Below are 19,048 nucleotides of genomic sequence, written 5' to 3' on the forward strand. Positions count from 1 at the left end.
CCTTAGACAGTTTGAGCGTAAGTGATGGTGGTTACGCCACAGTTCATATGAAGCATCTGCAGTCTGCAATCGTACAAAGTTAGTCTTTTTAGTACAAAATTCCCTCTTTGGGCTTCTTTGTGCTGTTTGCTTGCTGAGCCGTGAAAGAGAGAATTTTCCACTGAAAAGGCTGCAGCTTTGGACGATAACACTCAATTTGACCAACTCAGACTGCCAAAGCTTTTATTAGCATCAGAAATGAGGACTATGGATTTTGTCCCCCATCACCTACATTGTTATTGCATTAGAGAGGGATTTCTTTATGGCCAGAAGGAGCAGTTACAACAAACAAAAACTCAAAGTCTGAAGCTATCCTTAAATTCCTAACACTGCCAGGGCATCTCAATCATCTTCAGATGTATTGATGATCCTGTCTCGCTGCATATCTTTAGCCAGACTCTTCAACAAACAAAATTGAGGGATCATTCCCAAAAAATATGTTTTATTTTCTATGTAGTGTATTGCTATCAGCTTTTCTGCTTTTACATATTGATATTAGCGTCTGCCTCAAAAGTCCAGCATTGTTGGAGCTCAGCTTTGATTTGATTAGATTTATTCCTCAGATTATACTCTAACTAATGCACAATTAGATCCCTAAATCTAATTCAATCTAATCTGATCTAAATGTGATCTATCACAAACACTACACTTTCTCTTACACACACACACACACACACTTGGAAATCCTCACAGGGATGATAAAACAGGTTAATGCACGTGTCTCTTGAGCCTTAAACAGTATGTGTTTAACCATGTAATATATCTTTCTGCCAGATGGTGGTGCTCTAAGATCAGTTGTATGTCTCTTGATCCTGAAGGAAGGTTGCTCATGTCAATACACTCAGTTTCATACATCATAATATCATGTAATGCAAGATAGATAGATAGATAGATAGATAGATAGATAGATAGATAGATAGGAATTTAGATTTTATATTGCATATTATTTTATCTTTGTCTTCATAATACCTGTGTGTCATTTCACATTAGCAAAATGAAAGAAAGTGTTTTGACAGACAGCCAGCAAGATGAACAGACAGATGGACAGACCAGCCAGTCTCCTCCCACTCCACTATGTCAGAAAAGGCGAGTCCCTGAGGCTACCGTGCAACAGAAATCCCTCATCCCAGATCAATACATTGAGCAGTAAAAAATTAAGCCCAGTTCAAATTAGAAGCTGCCTTGTTGAGCCAATCGACATGTTTCTATTAAAACAAGTGGCAAGAATTTATCATCACAGTGGTAGAGCCTGATCCCACCTTAAGCTTGTCTCCAAATGGGTCTGTATGTGTGTGTGTATGTGTATGTGTGTCTAGTTGATAGAGTAGTGTGGATGGACAGCTTGCCACCCTGTGGGCACCACGACTACAGTCTATCTGTGATCCACACTGGCAGCTGCTCTGCCAAATGGGATTTTCCTGGAGATTACAGCCTCTAAGTGTGACACGCTTGCATGTGTTTGTCTTTGTTGTTGACTGAATGTGTGTGAGGACTATTTGTAATAAAGCTGTGTGTCTTTTTTGTGTGTGTTTAAGTGTGTGTGTGCGTGTGTGTGTGTGAGGGTCTTGAGCCGAGGTGCAAAGAGAACATGTTTGGTTGTCACATGGGGCTGGTTAGAACATGACTGAACCCTCTCTGGCAAGTTGTACCAGGGGAACGGGAGGGGATGTGTTCAGATGCGGGGTCATGCATTTTCCTGACTGCTGCTGTTCTTATTAGCAACATTAACCCTTGTTGAATAGACCTTATCTATCTTGTGACTATAGTTAGAACCAATGGACCGTAAAGGACGGGGTGATTTAACTGTCAGCTGTTCATATTTAAGTTATGTTTTATGGCATTGTTGTGATTCTCTGAAATGGAAAAGGGCTGTGACTAACAATTATTATTCTCTGAATATATGCTATATATGCTATAGTCCTTTCTGCAGAGACCCGAGTTCAGCTCCAGCCTGTGGTCCTTTGCTGGGTGCCATCCCCTCTCTCTCTGCTTTCCTGTCTATCTATGGCTGTCCTGTCAAATAAAGGCAAAAAATAATAATTAAATAATTAATTTTAAATGTTGAAGCTTGAGAGAGACCAGTGTGACATCTTCAAATGTCTTGTTTCATCTAATGCCAGCAACAGAGGATGGATGCTGATCTGTAAAATTTGGTTCAGGTATTCATGCTTTCATCTTCTGGTGGGATCTAACAGGATGAAGGTTTTTACTTATGCAGTGAAATATCTTAATATTTAGGGCCTGCTTTATGAATTGGCACAGACATTGGAACATGTTTGTGGTTTGAATGAGACGTCTCAGCAACTGTTTGCCACCGCAAAACTAAAAACATTTCCCAAAGACTCATCTGTGCTTTGTCTGCAGTACTAATTAGAAATGCTACAACGATTTAAAAGGAAGATAAATATACGGAAAATAATGGATAAAATTTTCAAATCCTATAAAGTCACAAAAATAATAATCAAAACAAAAATAAAATCTTAATTCACTGTGCTATTACTTGTTTTATTTGTATGTAGTGTGCACTAGGGGCGGCAGTATCTCAGTCCATAGGGACTTGGCTTGGTAACCGGAAGGTGGCCGGTTCAAGTCCCGCATGGACCAAAAATATGGAAGGTGGACTGGTAGCTGGAGAGGTGCCAGTTCACCTTGTGGGCACTGTCTATGAGCCCTTGTACTGTGTGTCTGGGTTCAAATGCATGTAACAAATAAAAGAGAGCGAAAAAAGAATCTCCCCATCAAGCGATTATTAAAGTATATCTTCTTCTTCTATTCAGTACAAACATTATAGGTGCTAGGTGCATAGGAATTTGTCCATTGTTTCATTAGTCCATTAACCAGCTGGTCACTAGATGACATCATCTTAACATTTTTCTCTTTAATTAAAAAAAAAAAACTGAGTTGTAGTATATTATAAAATCTTAGATATTTAGCCCATTTTTATGGTGTTTTGTCCCTTTAACCCAGTTCACAGACGTGTCTGTTTGCCTCAGAGTCACTCGGTGAAGAGCTGTCCTCGGTCCTGAATATAAGCTGTGCATGGATCCCTGGTCATGTATGGGGACGTGGCTTTGTAGTTGCTCACTAACCTGCTTAACCTACTTTCTACGTGCCGGCCTTTCATCCGTCCACAGAGAGGAAAGTGCTGTAGGATATATATAGCATACTTAACAACACACACACACACACACACACAGTGTCTGTCCAAGCTTTCCAAACCACACAAATAGTACCATGCTTTTGTTGTATTTCTTGTGTTCTCGCCCTTAAATGCATCACTGATCATTTCACTAACGAAATCCCGTTTCACTTTGAACATGAACTCCCCATGTTCGGTCCATTAACCCAACTTGTAGAAAACGTGTTGGGATGTGCTTGAATCTTTATTGAGATGAATACGGCCAAAATAATGACATTTTAAGATCTTAATTGTCCAATTACGTAGACAGCTGTTGTGCTGCATTGCAATGCCAGTTCAATGGCAGTTTCCTAGCAACCAGAGAGGTACAATGCAATGATTTTCTGTTAAGTGGCATCACTTCCTCTTAGCGCAACAAGACCATATTCACACAAGAAATCTAAATCCGCAATGTATGCATGTTTTTTTTTTTACCTCAAGGTTTATGTAGATTTGCTGTTTCGAAGTCAAAGTGTGCGCTTTTTTTTAATGATACCTGCTCATGTAGACATCCATATGGGTCATGTATACATCTGTATACCCTCGAGGTGTGGTGAGCCTGTGAAATAGCTGCATTACCGCAAACAAATTCCTCTCAGTTGATTAATTTTCATCCAAAATGCACCGTCCTGAGCTAATCATTGTACATGCGTTCTTTTCAATTAATTCATTATCAAGGGAGGTAGAGAGAGGGGGAAGGTTGGGGGGAGGGGAAAGGAGAGTCAGGGGGAAAACTGAAAATCCAATCCTGCTGGTCTGAAGTCACGGAGCAATGGAGCATTAGTCTCATCCTGATGTAATTGGAATGACACCAAGAGTAAAGCTGGCTGATTTAGGGACAGCCTCTAGGCTTGATTTAATGCCCTCTACCAAAACTATACATCCATCTTTTTATCTTTCTCTTCTTCCCTCTTCCAGGCCTTCCATTCTCATCCGTATTCCTCCCCCACCCTTCCTCACACTCCATTCATTCACCAGCTACCGCCATGCATCTCCATCTGTACTCTATTACCGGAACAGTAGCTGCATTTTATAATATTTAAAGCCAGAAGGTTAGAAACTCCCAACAGAGTGTGTGTTTTTTAGCATTTCACTTACTCCTTATGGCATTTACACACTCGAATGGGTGTGTTTTACTCTCACTGCTGTCGTGTTTTAATACTGAATAAATATCTCCGGAGAAGAGTGCAAAAAAAGGGCAGACTAAGCAGGTGTATCCAGGCCAGGGTGCTGCGTCCCCGGGGTTTGCTGCTGCTCAGTCCCCTGACAGATGGACTGACAGGGCAATCCTATTACTCCCATGTGTTTAGCTGCTCTTAATACCAGGGTGGGATGCATGGCTAATGGAAGACAATGAATGTTTGGATGGAGAATCTTATGCTACTGAATGATGATCAACCTGATTTGTTTAATAACATGGAGATCTAAAACTAGTGAACAGGCAGTGAAATCTGTAACCATGATTAGTCTGCAGCTCAGCAACTGTACAGTTTGTCTCATTGATGGATGTCATATCAAATCAGCTCAGCCATTTAATAGGCTTTACTGTATATATTTCACCCATGTCAAACAAAGAGTAAGAAAGTAAGTCCCATTACTACCTTCAACTCTCTGAACTCAAACTATGTTGTAATACTGGACCATGGCAGTATCATCACAGCATAGTATTGTACACAGTGCTGTAGTGGTGCCTAGATAAGTCACTATACACTAAATTTCTGTCCCCATTTTTTAAAGGAGGCGGTCCAGCAAAGAATAAACACTGTGTGTTATAAACAACGACACTACGACTATTTAGCTCACCCAAAAATGGGCCAGTAGTATTTGCACATTGTCACTTAACTTTTGGATCATTATTCAGTTTACAGTAGCCAGAGAATTGATGCAGATTTTCTTTATAAACTGCGTCGTTGGAGCTGCCAGTAGTTCATTATAAGATGCCGATTGGTCTGAACCACTGTTTTTTGGAACACAAGCATATAGCTTGAAGCCTGGTAAGACGGATTCTCTCATGATCTTTTGATCTTGTGATCTCAGAGTCCAGTTGCTTCCCAAGGTTAGTAGCATCATGACTGTGGTCATCCCCTGTTTTTTCCACTAGTACCAATACCAGACATCTACCTGATTGACTTGCTGCAGAAGATGTACTGTACATGGTTATGTTTGTGGAAAATCAAACTTTTACACAAAAAGCATTGACAGGTTTTGTGTCTTTACTCTATCTAGAAACAAATGCTGCATTGCATACTTATAATGGTTTATTATTTTTGTAATTTTATCCCAGCATTCAGAGCAAATAGTCATTTCCACATTGCAAAACGAGCATTTTTGAGCATCTGTCATGTCGTATTTTATGTTCGAAGGTATTTGATGGACTGATTTTCCCCAACCTTTTATTATTTTATCTTCAGTGCATTACTGATATGATTTTCCAAATGCTTTGAAGGAAACCAGCTTACTATTGAATCATGTCCAGTGTCACGACCAGTTAATTCAATTTATTGCACATTGATAAGTTAGTTGTTCCATTATTTATACTTTATGAATCTCAAAATATGATTAACAATATGGGCCTTAAATGGATTTTGTATTGATTTATCTTAATTCCATATTTCTTGGATTAACTAGATGGAAGTAATCAATATCTTGCCTTATTCAAACCAGACATTTTCCACTGATCAATACAGCACTGACTGCAAGTTTGAGATATGAGGGAATTGCAGTGAAGGTGGAGTATAATTATGCTGTGCAGCTGCTGTGCAGTCAAATATCCATACTCATGTGTTCATGTATGTGCATGTATGGTGCTTGGTATGCAGACTGCATCTTTGCTGCCTGTAGCCCTACACCGGTCTCCTCAGGTCAAACAATTACCACACATCAAGGAAAGCAATTGGGCATGACTAAAATATCATTGCCATGTGATTGTGTCCCTATGTTTGGGCGGCTAGAGCCTAATTTAACCCACTTTGTCCATACGATCGAGGAGAATTGAGGACACGCTCTCCAATTCTGGTGGGCCCCCCGAGCATTTCCTGCAAGTCTGACACGCGGCAGCTGTGGTTGTAGACGCGCTGTCACTGGTCTCCTACCCAGCGGAGTGGGAGATGGGATGTAATGAGGGAGAGAAGTGAGAAAGCAGAGGAGAACACGTAGCTGGAGGTAGAGGGAGGGAGCGTTAAATGAGCCACGGGGGTGCAGAAACTTGAGGCTTTTTAAGGAAAGGCTCTGAGAATAAGTGCGCATCGACCTGGGATCACTTGTTAGGTCACTTAATTGCATCGGTTTAGGAGCCAAACTGGTTTCCAGTCAAGGTTGTTGCTCTAATGCACCTTATGTATGCCTAAGAGTCAGCATGGCCAGTTTGATTTAGCAGGAGAGGGTGTACAGAGAAGTGGAAGAGAGAGGAGATTGGCATATATGCACAAGGAATGGGACAGAGGCAGGGAGGGAGATGGTGGATGTTATTAGCGAAGAAAGCATTGATCCCAGGCTCTGGCTCCGAGCAGCATTCTCCACTTATTCCTTCATTATACAGTCAGATGTCTCTGCACTTTCAACTGCCACCCCTGCCCTTCATCTGTCTGTCTCTCTGCCTCATAATCCCCCCTCCTCTCCTCTCACCTCCCAACAAAATCTGACAAACCTGAACCTCTCATCCATTGAGCTTCATTCTGCTAAACCCATTGTTTCGCTGATTCCATTTCAATTTCATTTGGTCTTTGCCGCTCAGCTGTAACTTAACCGAAGTCTTTGTGGAAAGAAGCGCTGCGTTTCTTTTGTCCTCGTAGACTCTGTTTAAATATTGATAGAGATTGGAGGCACCGCTGACTACTCAGTCAGATCTGAGGGGGGTCAAGGATGGCAGAGTTTCTGTGCGGATTTCATTAGGGGAGCATAGGACTGTAAATATGGAAGCATGTGAATCAAAGGCCCTCACCAACGCTCCAGCAGCCTTCATTATCCCCCTGCATGGCTAACGCCCTGTAATGTATTCCAATGGAGATGGAGGTTGGAGGGTGATGGGGTGTAAAATAGCATGTGTAGGAAGGCCCTGCTTTTTTTTTTTTATGCTTTGAGCAGCCAGCCTCTCTCACAGCCAGATCCCCATTAGTAGAGGAGCAGAGGATTGCATGTGCAAATGGTCCTGTGGATTAGAGAGCTAATGCATTTAGGAGAGGGGGGGTCCACAATCTCTTTATTGCTTCTGCTGCTGTGTGTGCTGAGGCTCGTGCAGGGGAGATACCCAGTCCCTTTGTGGAGCCTGAGAGATTTAGGGTAAAGTGAGTAGATAAGGGCAGGGATGCACTGCAAGCACAGACACACTGATGCAACACACACACACATACACACACACATACACACTCATCAAAGATTATGGTTGGACCAGAAGAAGCCTCGTTGTGTGTGGTGTTATTAAACTCAGCATGGAAATGAGATCTTTCCAGAAAGAGGCGCAGACGGCGGCCCTACTAATCTAATTAATCAGCGTCTGGGATTTTTTCATTTTCTTCTGCCCTCTTTTCTGCCCCTCTTTGTTGCTCTCTCCTCTCCAATCGTCTCCTTTACTCAACTCATCCTTCTCTCTCCATCTCTTCCTCCCTCCCTGTGATTTCTCAGAATCTGAACTTCACGCCCTCTCCCTCTCTCCCTATATCTCCCTCTCTCCCTCTCTCTTTCAGCATGTCTCGGACAAAAATTTGCCATGTCATGCTCTTCCTATAAGACATCTTTATAAAGCCTCCTGTTGTCTTCTCCTGCCCTGAATAGCTGCTGTTATGGAGGCATGCTCAGCAGCAGCATGGAGGGATGGTGATGGTGATGCAGGATCTACCAGGCTTAACAGGCAACCTGCTACCAAGCCATAAGGCAGCTGTCGGCTTTACAGGCACTATCCTTGCTGGTGGTCAGCGGAATTTAAACTCCTTCTCTGTGGTGCTGGTGGTGCCGGTGGTGGTTCGAGTGAACGTCACATTTGCAGCTTGTGGCTTTTAAAGAGGCAGCCACCAAGCCAGCATGGGAGGGGCCCTCCTCTGCTGAAGCGCAGCAGCAGCAGCAGCACAGTGGATAACTACAGTACAGCTCTGCGCTATCCGGCACAGTGAGTCAGCTGAGCTGCCGGGATCATCGCAGGGCCGGTGAATGAATGAATGAATGAATGAATGAATGAAGGACAGAGAGGAGACCCTGCAGGATCTGGATACAGAAAGGCGTACAAATGTGCGTCTTTGGGATCTGAGAGTCTGACATGGGAATACTGAAGTGATCGGAGCAAGCTTGTTGACGCATAATCCCACCCGCCCCGCTGGCTCTGGCAAATCTCGCCTGCCGAAACTCAAATCCTCCAAAAGAGATTTACGGAGTGCGCTACTGCTGCTGCTGCGGGTTCAGCCACCTCCAAGAAGAAGATTTCGTTTTTTGATCAGTTCTCTGCGGTGATCATGAATGTATTTTAAGATTTTTTTTTGGGTGGGAGATATGTCTCAATGAGTTATCTGAATCAGAGGACCTCACTGCGCTCATAATTAGGGTATTAAATCCCCTGTTGGAATCGGCACTGTCATTGCGTCGGGTGGTCGGTCGGTTTGGTTGGATGCGTCCTGAGGTGTGGACAGGACCTACCCCGTATATCATCACCATCATCACCCCCATCATCATCACAGGTATTTGATTCGTGATTGCGTTGATTACACCGGAGATCTGGAGCCATGACAGGCCCCCCGCTGGTCCCACAGCACGCCTGCTGACGGTACCGGGCATGATGGGAGCAGGTCTGCCGCTTTCAGGATCCCGAACCAGCCGATTTATCAATGGAGGAAGAGAGTGACACCCGGAAAATCAACAACAGCTTCCTTCGCGACCACAACTATGCAACCGAAGGTATTTAAACCTTGACGACGATATTTTAAAGCACGGCAAAAATAACCCGAGGCTGCAGCTAGAGGGATGCTCATATCACAGCAAATATAAATGTAGACATAGGAATATTAAATGAAGTAGAAAAATATCTATGATCCAAATATCACAGCAAATATCATCAACTATAAATGGCCTGGGTGACAGGAGTAATTATTCTTATATTAGGCTTTATGATGATGCTATTTTGTCACCATAAAGTGTATAAAGCTCTTTATAATCTAATATAATCACCCCAGAAACACTGTGAAGGTGTTAAAGGTGTCCATTTATCATTAACACTGTGCTTGTAGGTTAGCCTGCGGTGTCAATAGCTGGCGATGATGAGGTGGCTTCCCATCATATTGCTATTTTAGGATCCTGACTGAGGGGAATCAGGGCTTTAATCTGTATCTGGACTTTAGCAGAGGAATAAAGCCTCCTGTACAGCTGCTTCAGTGTCTGGAGTCCACGGTGAACATTTAAAATGATGCATTCATGAAGAAAAAAAAGTGTTTTCTGTGTCTACTTGTTGGAATAATCAGAGACAGAGTAGATGCCCTAATTTTAAGAGGCATAATGGATGTCTTTCTCTCTCTCTCTCACACACACAAACTGCATTTTTACTGTACATGCTCACAACTGAACAATAGCTCTTTTTTTTTCCTTTCCATAAATGCTGCACACGTGTGTGTGTGTGTGTGCATGTGTGTTTCCTCCTCATTGACCACACAACAGCCTCTTGATTATCAGCCTGTTAACTGTCTAACGCTTAATAGTTCCCTTATGTTCCACCAATCAGCTCCACCTGTCCTCCACAAGCTGCTTAGATCATTGATCAACATAAAACATTGATTTACAGTTAAAAAGCTATCATCAATCTCATTTAGTGATTATGCAGATTGGTTATGGACATTAACCGCTGTGCTGATATTAGTAAGATAATAAAACACGTAGGGGCTTTTCATTCGCAGCAGTTGGAGCTGATCATACGTGTTTTATGGTGTTTATTTTCCTCTGTCCTGCAGAAAAGAATTAATTATTATGTATTATACACTCATTTGGAATAAGTACAGTCTGTAGTCTTTATTGTTCAGTTTGAAGCACTGTTTTAGTCAGTATTAATAATAGCCTCTGCAGCACTGGGGCAGCCTGTAATTCTTTCACACCAGACACATTTCACCACCCACCTACCGTGAGGTTTGAAAATAGAAAAAAAATCTCGCAAAAAAGAAACATATTTAAATCTGAAATATGATGGAGCATCCCGATAATTGAACAATCAAAGCAAGTCTCCACAGATCATCCACAGAATTTAATAGACCAGAGGGATATGGAGGGTATATATAGAGGGTATGTGTGGCTGCAGGGTGGGTCAGAGCCATCCCCAGCTTCTTCCATTTGCCATCATCTCAGGTTACTGATGCCACTGCAGGTTGCAGGAGAGACAAAGTCAAGGCTCAGAAGGCAAAGAGTCTCATTCACACAGTTTCATTTAGGTTTTATTCATTTGTTTTAAATATGAGGAGAGCGTCGTCATCATCATTTGCACCGCTCTTGCACTTACAGATGATTCCCTGTCACTGCTAAACACACAGTCGCTGGTTCAGAGCGAGAGGAAGTGATGTGGGGGTGGGAGTGGGTGTGATGGATATCTTTGTTTGGTTTGTGCGCTGAGATGAAAAACAGTAGGGGAGCTTCCTCTTCCAGCTTCTTCTTCTCTTGCCTGTCTCATCCATTCGATCAGGAGAGCGTGCGCGAGAGTCACGCAGGTAGTAAAACGTGTCTCCTGAAAGCAAAAGGCTGTCTGGTCTGCAGCCCATCTGCGCCTTTTTTTGAAACAAGAAGCGTCTACTTTTGTTATTTTTTATTGCTGTAATTTATGACTGATCGTCACACCTCATAAATCATGAATGAGAGTAAGTGTATGTGTTCATTCACCCTCTCTCTCCTTGTCTTCTAAGTGGTATGAAGTCGGTCTGGAGCCAAAGATCATACGGGCCGGTGTCTGGGTCCATCACCGGTTCTCATAAATCCACCAAAGTGCCCAATGTCCATCAGGCCCAGTCGGTTCAGACCACACACACACACACACATATTCACACACATATACACACACACAGGTCCATGATATGGGATTTCCCTCAGGCTGCGCTTGCCCACAGCAGCAGGACACTTTAATGATGTCACATTTTAATGATGTCACTGGTGATGACCTTTGGCTCGCCACAATCCCACGCCTCAGTGGGTCTGTGGGTGGATACATTGACTCAGTGGGTGCGTGTAGATTATGTGCGTGCTGGTCATCCATTGATGCTCTTCTCAACCTGAAAGCGAAGTTTCCAGAGACGCGGTTGTTGTCTAGATGAAAGAAAATGACATTACAGCGTGATTTGCATTCAGCAGTCGCCTGCTGATGACACCATGCTAATGGTGCCACGATGGATGGGTTTGTGTCTCACTGATGCTGTGTTTGTCAATGGACTGTTACGCTCCTACAATAATCAAGACCTTGGATGTTTCTCTAATGGATGGAATTGCAAAATAGCAGAACACCACTTTGGGCGTAAAAATGTAAATAGCATCCTTGCTGTGAGGCAGGACCCTAATGTCTGCTTTGGTATTGATTTCTGGTCCTTTACAATTTAGCCACCGGAACAATGACCTAAAGATCTATTGGTAGGACATGTAATCCCTTCCTCCTTCTCTTCCCTACCCCCCTCTTCCTCTCATTCTCTCTCTCTCTCTCTCTCTCTGCTTTACTGCTTATATGTCGGGTACAAGCTTGTGTGTGATGTGACCCCTCTAGCCCTCTCTGAATACTGATGCAGTACCATAACAGAGAGCTCACAGCCTTTATTGCAGCTGCTGATGAGAGCAGAGCAGCGGCTGGTTGCTGTGCCAAGGCAAACGGCCTGGGGCCACACTTTAGGACCCCGGCATAAAAAGACTTAGCCTACCATACCCCCCCAGGTTCCATCCATTATTCACTACGAAACACTCAAAAAAAAAACCCTCCTCGCCATATAGCACAAGAAAGATAATGTCTGTGTGTTGTGTATGGGGATGGTGTGGGGGTGGCGGGTGCTTAATGGCAAGCTGTGAAGTTGGGGCGAGTCACACTCCTTATTCAGCTGCCGCTTTCATCTTCTGATTAGCTTCTTATTAAGTCTGCAGCTCCATGAAATTTTAATGAGAATTTATTAAAGAACCCTTGGTGTTGCTACTGTACCACCATTATGAAAAAAAACATCTTATTTCTCTGGTTTCCTGGTCAGCAGTAGATTTAAGGCGCTTGCTGTGATCGATGTATTACATGGGAAGGGTTCGGTGCACTGCTAGCCCCGCAGGCTGAGCACTGTTTGACCTTACCAGATTTTATAATGGGATACATTTGTAAGTTTTGATAGCTAATTCCTGTGTCCCTGTCAGAGAAGCAGCGTCACACTGAATCTTTTGTGTCTTGGTGATAAGGTCACTGTAGATACAGGATTTCGGTCTACACGGCAGCCTTCTAGTCTTTGATTCACTCCATCCTTGAAAACATAAAAGATGAAAGAGATCGCACCAAAGCAACACAGACAGACAGATAGAGAGGGAGACACAGCTTTTGTTTTGGCGGTGGATTATAATTCTATGCACCCATCTCTCATGCCCACCATCCCCCCTCCTCCTCCTACATCTTCAATTTCTAAGAGAATACCAAATAACAAGCATTCGAAATGATCCCTCTTGGTATTCACCTTAGTGCGAGCAGGAATCGATCACTGCTTTTCCAGCACTTCTTCATGTTTCATCCCATCCGGTGTTGTGTCTGTAGTCAGATGTGTGCCACGCCGATGTGTTAATGAAGTGTGAGAAGTGAAGCAGTAACACGTCTCGCCCATTTCACCCTTAACTCCCCGAGGTGTGGGGATACAGAAGAGCAAGCACATACACGCACACACACACACACACACAAAGTGTAAGAGCACACACACACATGCATGCATACACATTGAGAAGAAAAGCACACACATACGCACATTCTGTCTCATTCTCAAGGGGCTGATCTCGGAGAAACCAGGTTAATTAGCTTGTTCACTCCAGATCTTACAAAGACTCATGCTCTTCAGATGAAGAGAGCTGCATTGTGCTCTGTTGCCTTGTGTGCAGCTAATAAAGCCTAATAAACCCTTAATCATATGGCTGGGTACCAGACCAGTAGGTAGCAGGGTTTTATTCAAAAAAATGTTGATTGATCTCCATTGTTGCTGGTGTGAAATGAAGCCGTTATCAGCTGCTTATTCAGCACGCGGGCGATGAATTGTGAGGCTCTCAGTCTTTATGTGCAGAATTTGTGATGCATGCATTTGTGTGTGTTCATGTTCCTGATAAAAAAAAATAAAGAAAAAAAAACACAGATTGATGCATATTGTTGATTATCATAGCGAGAACAAGGGAACGGGCCTAAATTATCCCTTCAGCCTGATCCTTTGACGCATGCAGCTCAGAACAAGTGCTGTAATCCTCTCCTCTCCACGTCCAGCGCTAACAAAGCATTTACACGACACCATGTTGCTCACGTCCCTCCCCTTACCTGGAATTACTGCACAACACTTACGCAACTAGCTTTCCATGCGGTCACACCATTTTTAGGCCCTGTCTGTCTTACACAACCCTCCAAAGCTCCAGTTCGTTTTTTTGTTTTGTTCCTCTCACCCCGACAGGATTACATGTTAGCCAGGGAGCTCCTATTTTGGTCTGTGCTTGTGTCTGTGCCGACGAGACTCACTGTACAATCTTTTATTGACCTACTTAGAGAAACAAACCGCCTTCCCCAGACTTTACCCCTTCATTTCTTTTAGTGGCCCTGTGTGTTATGTGTGATAGATGTTGCATGCTCGTGCGTCTATAAATATATCCAATATCCTCCCTCTGCACCCTGTGTATCAGGCCCCTCGTGCGTGGTTCCCATTCCAGAATCAATGCATATCTATGTTTCCATCCAATTGGTTTCAGTCCTGGTTCTATATTGCATGCTGAAGGGCAGTTATTGAGGTCCAGATTGGCGAATAGAAACAGATAAAAGCCGTGCCATGCCTGTTTTATTTCATTCGTACATACAGTTACACACACACATCACAGCGGCAGGCCAACAGGCTTGTCCGTGTTATTACTGGTGATGGATGTGTGTTATCTCGAGCATCCCTCTGATGCATCAAGAAGCGCTGACCTGTCTGTGTCAGACCTGGCTGGCCACAGGATTTATGGGCTTCATCTGGTTATGGTCTGCTGATGAAGCCCTGTTTGTGTGTGTGTGTGTGTGTGAGAGAGTAAGTACACATTTGATCAGCCGAACCAGAAGCCCACTGCTGATTCCAGTCTATTGTGAACCCGCTGATGCTCACGTAATAAAAATCTCCTCTGATGCAAGCAGAAATCATTGCAGACTGTTAATCAATTCGTTCCCTAGAATGAAATTTTACCTGAAACGGCTGTATTTAAACACAATTCCCACCGGTGGCTGAGGTTGTGTAGATTGCCTCGGCTGGTTTGAATACATTTGCATGAAGAAAAACTAATTTAGGGAAGCATTCCATCATGTTACTCTGAGTTTCAGCTTCACTGGCTCTCCGCGATTCTTCATTCAGCGAGATGATTGAAGGACGAATCTGTGCGCAAACTCGTTAAATGGCATCCATCAATTACTGTTTCTCCTCGGTGACTTAATGTGTTGATGATGAGGGAGAGAGGGAGAGAGGGAGCAGGGGAGAGCAAAAAAATGAAAAGAGTATGAAGGGCAAAAAGAGAGAGAGAAAAGCTTTGATTCAAGAAAGCTGACCACTAAGCCGATTCCATTCGATTCACACCGGTGGTTTGGGCCTGATGGTGTTGGGGAAGACACTATTCTACCAGGCCTGGTCGCTGAATGTGGTTTTCCCTCCCTTCTACAATTAAATGAAACAAGGGTGGAGGACACACACACACACACACACTCACATAAATCCGACGACATGCCGCTTAGTCATTTTCACCATGCGCAGCAGCTTTATGTGAGGAGATGAGCCCGTCTACAGGGACGCTATTGTCTGAAGTTGTATGCTGCATTGAACTGCACACACTCCCACAGATGCAGTAGCAGGTTTTCACTCTATTGCAGTACTCTCTCTCTCTCTCTCTGTCTGCTGAATTACAGCTAGCATCAGCAACTAAGTCTGAGAGCTATTGGCACACACACACACATATACACCCCTCCGACTGCCGCTAGAGATGGAAACGGTCTCCATAGCAACATTCCCCTCTCCTGTTCAGCGCTCCGCCAGTAGCAGGTCCACAGAGGGCGTGGGGGGTACAAAACAACAAGCTCTCTCTCTCTCTTTCTCTCTCTTTCTCTGTCTAATATTATTGTCACTGTTAAACAGTGGGCTAGCCTCTACTGTGGTGTGTGTGTGTGTGTGTGTAAGTGTGTGTGTGTCAAAAACTATGCTCTGCCTTTTTAGCCTGAGGCTGTATAATAATTACAGTCACCATTAGCCTCTCCTAAATCCAGGCAGATGTATGTCTTTGAGGAGGAGAGGAAAAGCTACCTTAAGGGTAGGTGTCTGTTATTTACTTTTGGTGAAACTGTAGCTATGCAGAGGATGGAGTGTAAGTGGAGCTTGTTCTTGTTATCCTGTTGATGCACTGTATAGATGGGGAAGTTTCCCACACATGCATGGATTTATAAGCTGCACAAAGATGCACTTTCATTGTGTTTTTCTTTTAATGAAGGAGTAGGAGAGTCACTGAGCAGCATGGGGTCTACACGGAGAGGTGAATGGCATTATTAGTGTGTCGGCAGGGTCCTCTGAAACGCAGTGAACGCAATTAAATGACACAGATTGGCTCACTTCAATCAGACAAGGGGCTGAATTAGTTGATATCATGCAGTGAGTCATCCAGCGGCTTCTCGTAACCCATATTTCACTAAACTAGGGTATCTGTGCCGGAGAGTCCTCTGTGGGATTGTCACAAAGGTTCCCCTGACATGTTTTCTAGAAGTCAGTCTACCAGATTTCATTGAAATCTTTCTTTTTGTCCGACTGATACCTTGACAGCTTCGTGCGCATCCACGCTAACACTTTCTCCCCCTCTCTGCTCTGCTTCCTGTGTTGCAGCTGACATTATCTCAACGGTCGAGTTTAACTCATCGGGGGAGCTGTTGGCCACCGGGGATAAAGGAGGCAGAGTGGTTGTCTTCCAGAGGGAGCAGGAGGTAGGAAATGCCAACAATTCAATACTAATTACGCTGCTCTGCTGAAAGGATTTGACAGCCTTGAAACATAAAAGTTGGATTATTTGCTTTTAGATAACTCTTCAAGTAAAGAGTTATATCTTAAAAATAAACAAGAAAAGTCTCTCTGAGGCCATCATGATAAACTAATGTTATTCTGTCCAATAAAACATATATGCCATGTTTAAAGTGTGTTTTAGAACAAGTTAATAAAAAAATGATGTAACCAAATGTTGTCGAACGATGTTGTAACAATGAGTCAATAGCCATGCTCTCAGTTTTGCAGGTAACCATGAACCAAAATATGACCTTATTATGATAAAAGGTCTTGTCGAGTTACTTAATTCATCATCTGGGGACCAGGAATATTTCATATCTGTATTAGACTGACTAACAATCAATGCCATAACTAGTCCCACTGCTAGGAGAGTTAAATACAGTATATTTTAACATCGTGTTAAGAGATATTGTTTCTATGATGTCCGTTTCTCGTCCTCTCTCCTTCTCATGCAGAGTAAGAGCCAGCCCCAGCGTCGAGGGGAGTACAATGTTTACAGCACATTCCAGAGCCACGAGCCGGAGTTTGACTACCTGAAGAGTTTGGAGATTGAGGAGAAGATCAACAAGATCAAATGGCTTCCTCAGCAGAACGCCGCCTACTTCCTGCTATCCACCAACGGTCAGTCTGGTTAACGTCGCCGTCGCTGTAGGAGCCACACAGATGGTCAAAGAAAGCGTTCGTCTCTCACGAGAGTGTGTTTAAACGTGGGCATTGTGTTGCTGGTACTCAATAACAGTGACAGCTTAAAGGCATGATTCATTTCTCATTTTGCAGCATGGGCAGATATACAGCCGATGTAACGGGAGATGTCATTAATAACACATGAAAATGTCTTTTAGACTGTTTGTGTGAATGTATTGGTGTTTTCACTTCACTGAGCAAGTGCCACCAGCAGACGCGTTTCAGATTGAGAACTTCATGCATGGCTGCCACAGCAGGAACACACACACACACACATATCAAAGCATGTGCCACCGCACAGCATACATGTACGCTCAGACACACACACATCAGCAAAGAGACGTCTTGCAGATTGTGGGCTTCATGCATGGCTGCTACAGAAGTGCTAGCGGTGGCTGGAGCAGATGGTGCAGGGTCCTGTGGCGATGGCCTCGCTGCTCTGACACCAATATTCACAGCGGAAATTAAAAGAAAGGAAAAAAAAAACACACACACACACATATAACAACCTGACTGCTACCTCCATCCCGCCTTTATTAGACCGAGAAGATGAGGTGTAACTGGTGTTTGTGTGATGCAGAATTGAAAAAGCGGCCAGATGGCTTTTTCAGGGGCAGCGTATACTGCAGCTGGGAAATGTAGTCAACTTGTAGATTGATATCAGTGACATCAGAATGTTCGCAGGAGCCGCAATTCATCATTCTCACTGGCTCCTGGCCAGCTACATGCCAGATTGCACCGCCCAACCCCCCCGCATCCATCTTGTATATGAGATTCACTGTAGTGAGCTATGATCTAACTGTATTTTGTGTTTGTGTGATGTCTCCTTTTCCAGACAAGACGGTGAAACTGTGGAAAATCAGCGAGAGAGACAAACGTCCAGAGGGCTACAACCTGAAGGATGAAGACGGGCGGATCAGAAACCCGTTGACCATTACCTCGCTCCGGGTAAGGGGTCACGCAGCACTATTGAGTCTAACACCACAGAACATGTCACATGGAGTAACAGCCACGATTTTACTGGCTTGGCTTGGGGTCAAAAAGCAAGTTATGATCTGAAGAAAATATTCCAGATGAAACTAAAACAAAAACAAAACATTTCAATCTACAGTCTCGGCGTCTTCTTTTACAGACAGAGGTAGCTCATGAGAGTACAGTTATAATGTGTTAATGTGAAATATGACAACTTACTGTAGCTGTTTCCATGAATATTTAATAAAGGTGGATAATTTGCTCCATAGTACACCATCAACTGTAGTGAAGTTATTATGATCCCAATCTGATATAAATTTTAGTGCTCCATTCATATATAATTTAATATTTAATACTGTTATTTCACACATTAGAAATCTTGATTTTATATCCATGACACTGACTCTCTATAAAAAAACTTCCAGTAGATTTCTTTTATATAACAAGAAGAAGAATATAAATAATTTCAGAATTTGTACACAGGGAAACAGCTAAAGGTAACAAACTTCTCCTCCCAGCACCTTCAAAGCTTACAAATACATAACGCCATAAAAATGCAACTTATGATATTTACACTAAACTACTATGTTATGTGTTAGTTAGTGAGCTCCACAGGTGTTGGTAGGTGAATTTTACCTTAAGAGAGAGAACCAGACTAGTTGTTTCCCCTATTTCCAAGTCTTAATGCTTATTATTATTATTATAATTATTAGGGCCCGAGCACGGAAACCGTGCGAAGCCCTATTGTATTTCAAATGTTTATTATTTTTTTTTTTTTTATTATTCCACCCAATGAATTGCCTTTTTCAAGGCTTTAATATCCCCAAAAACTCATGAAAATTTGCGTACCCCCCCAAAGTCGGGCGTAAAATTTTGTATTTTGGGGGTCTCGCGCACGCGCGTACAGAAATGGCTCTACGGCGCCACCTAGGTTTTGGTTGTCGGAGGAGCCCCCGGACACGGTTTC

General features: G+C 43.3%; 1 protein-coding gene across 3 annotated transcripts in view; it reads left to right on the plus strand.

The window, feature by feature from the left end:
- The window catches only part of ppp2r2ba (protein phosphatase 2, regulatory subunit B, beta a), a 40,267-nt gene that overhangs the window by 12,501 nt on the left and 8,718 nt on the right, over positions 1-19,048 (plus strand). Inside the window, exons 1-4 of one of the 3 annotated variants that reach the window (XM_010737514.3) lie at positions 8,167-9,097; positions 16,252-16,349; positions 16,881-17,046; positions 17,945-18,057. In XM_010737514.3, the coding sequence (XP_010735816.1) occupies positions 9,028-9,097; positions 16,252-16,349; positions 16,881-17,046; positions 17,945-18,057 (447 nt within the window). In that variant the 5' untranslated portion in view covers positions 8,167-9,027. Of the gene's footprint in view, positions 1-8,166; positions 9,098-15,632; positions 15,689-16,251; positions 16,350-16,880; positions 17,047-17,944; positions 18,058-19,048 lie in introns of those variants that run through there. The other 2 variants (XM_019268457.2, XM_027284161.1) reach the window with 2 other exon arrangements.

Source organism: Larimichthys crocea, chromosome I (assembly GCF_000972845.2).
Source record: "Larimichthys crocea isolate SSNF chromosome I, L_crocea_2.0, whole genome shotgun sequence".
In the NCBI taxonomy this organism is placed as follows: domain Eukaryota; kingdom Metazoa; phylum Chordata; class Actinopteri; family Sciaenidae; genus Larimichthys; species Larimichthys crocea.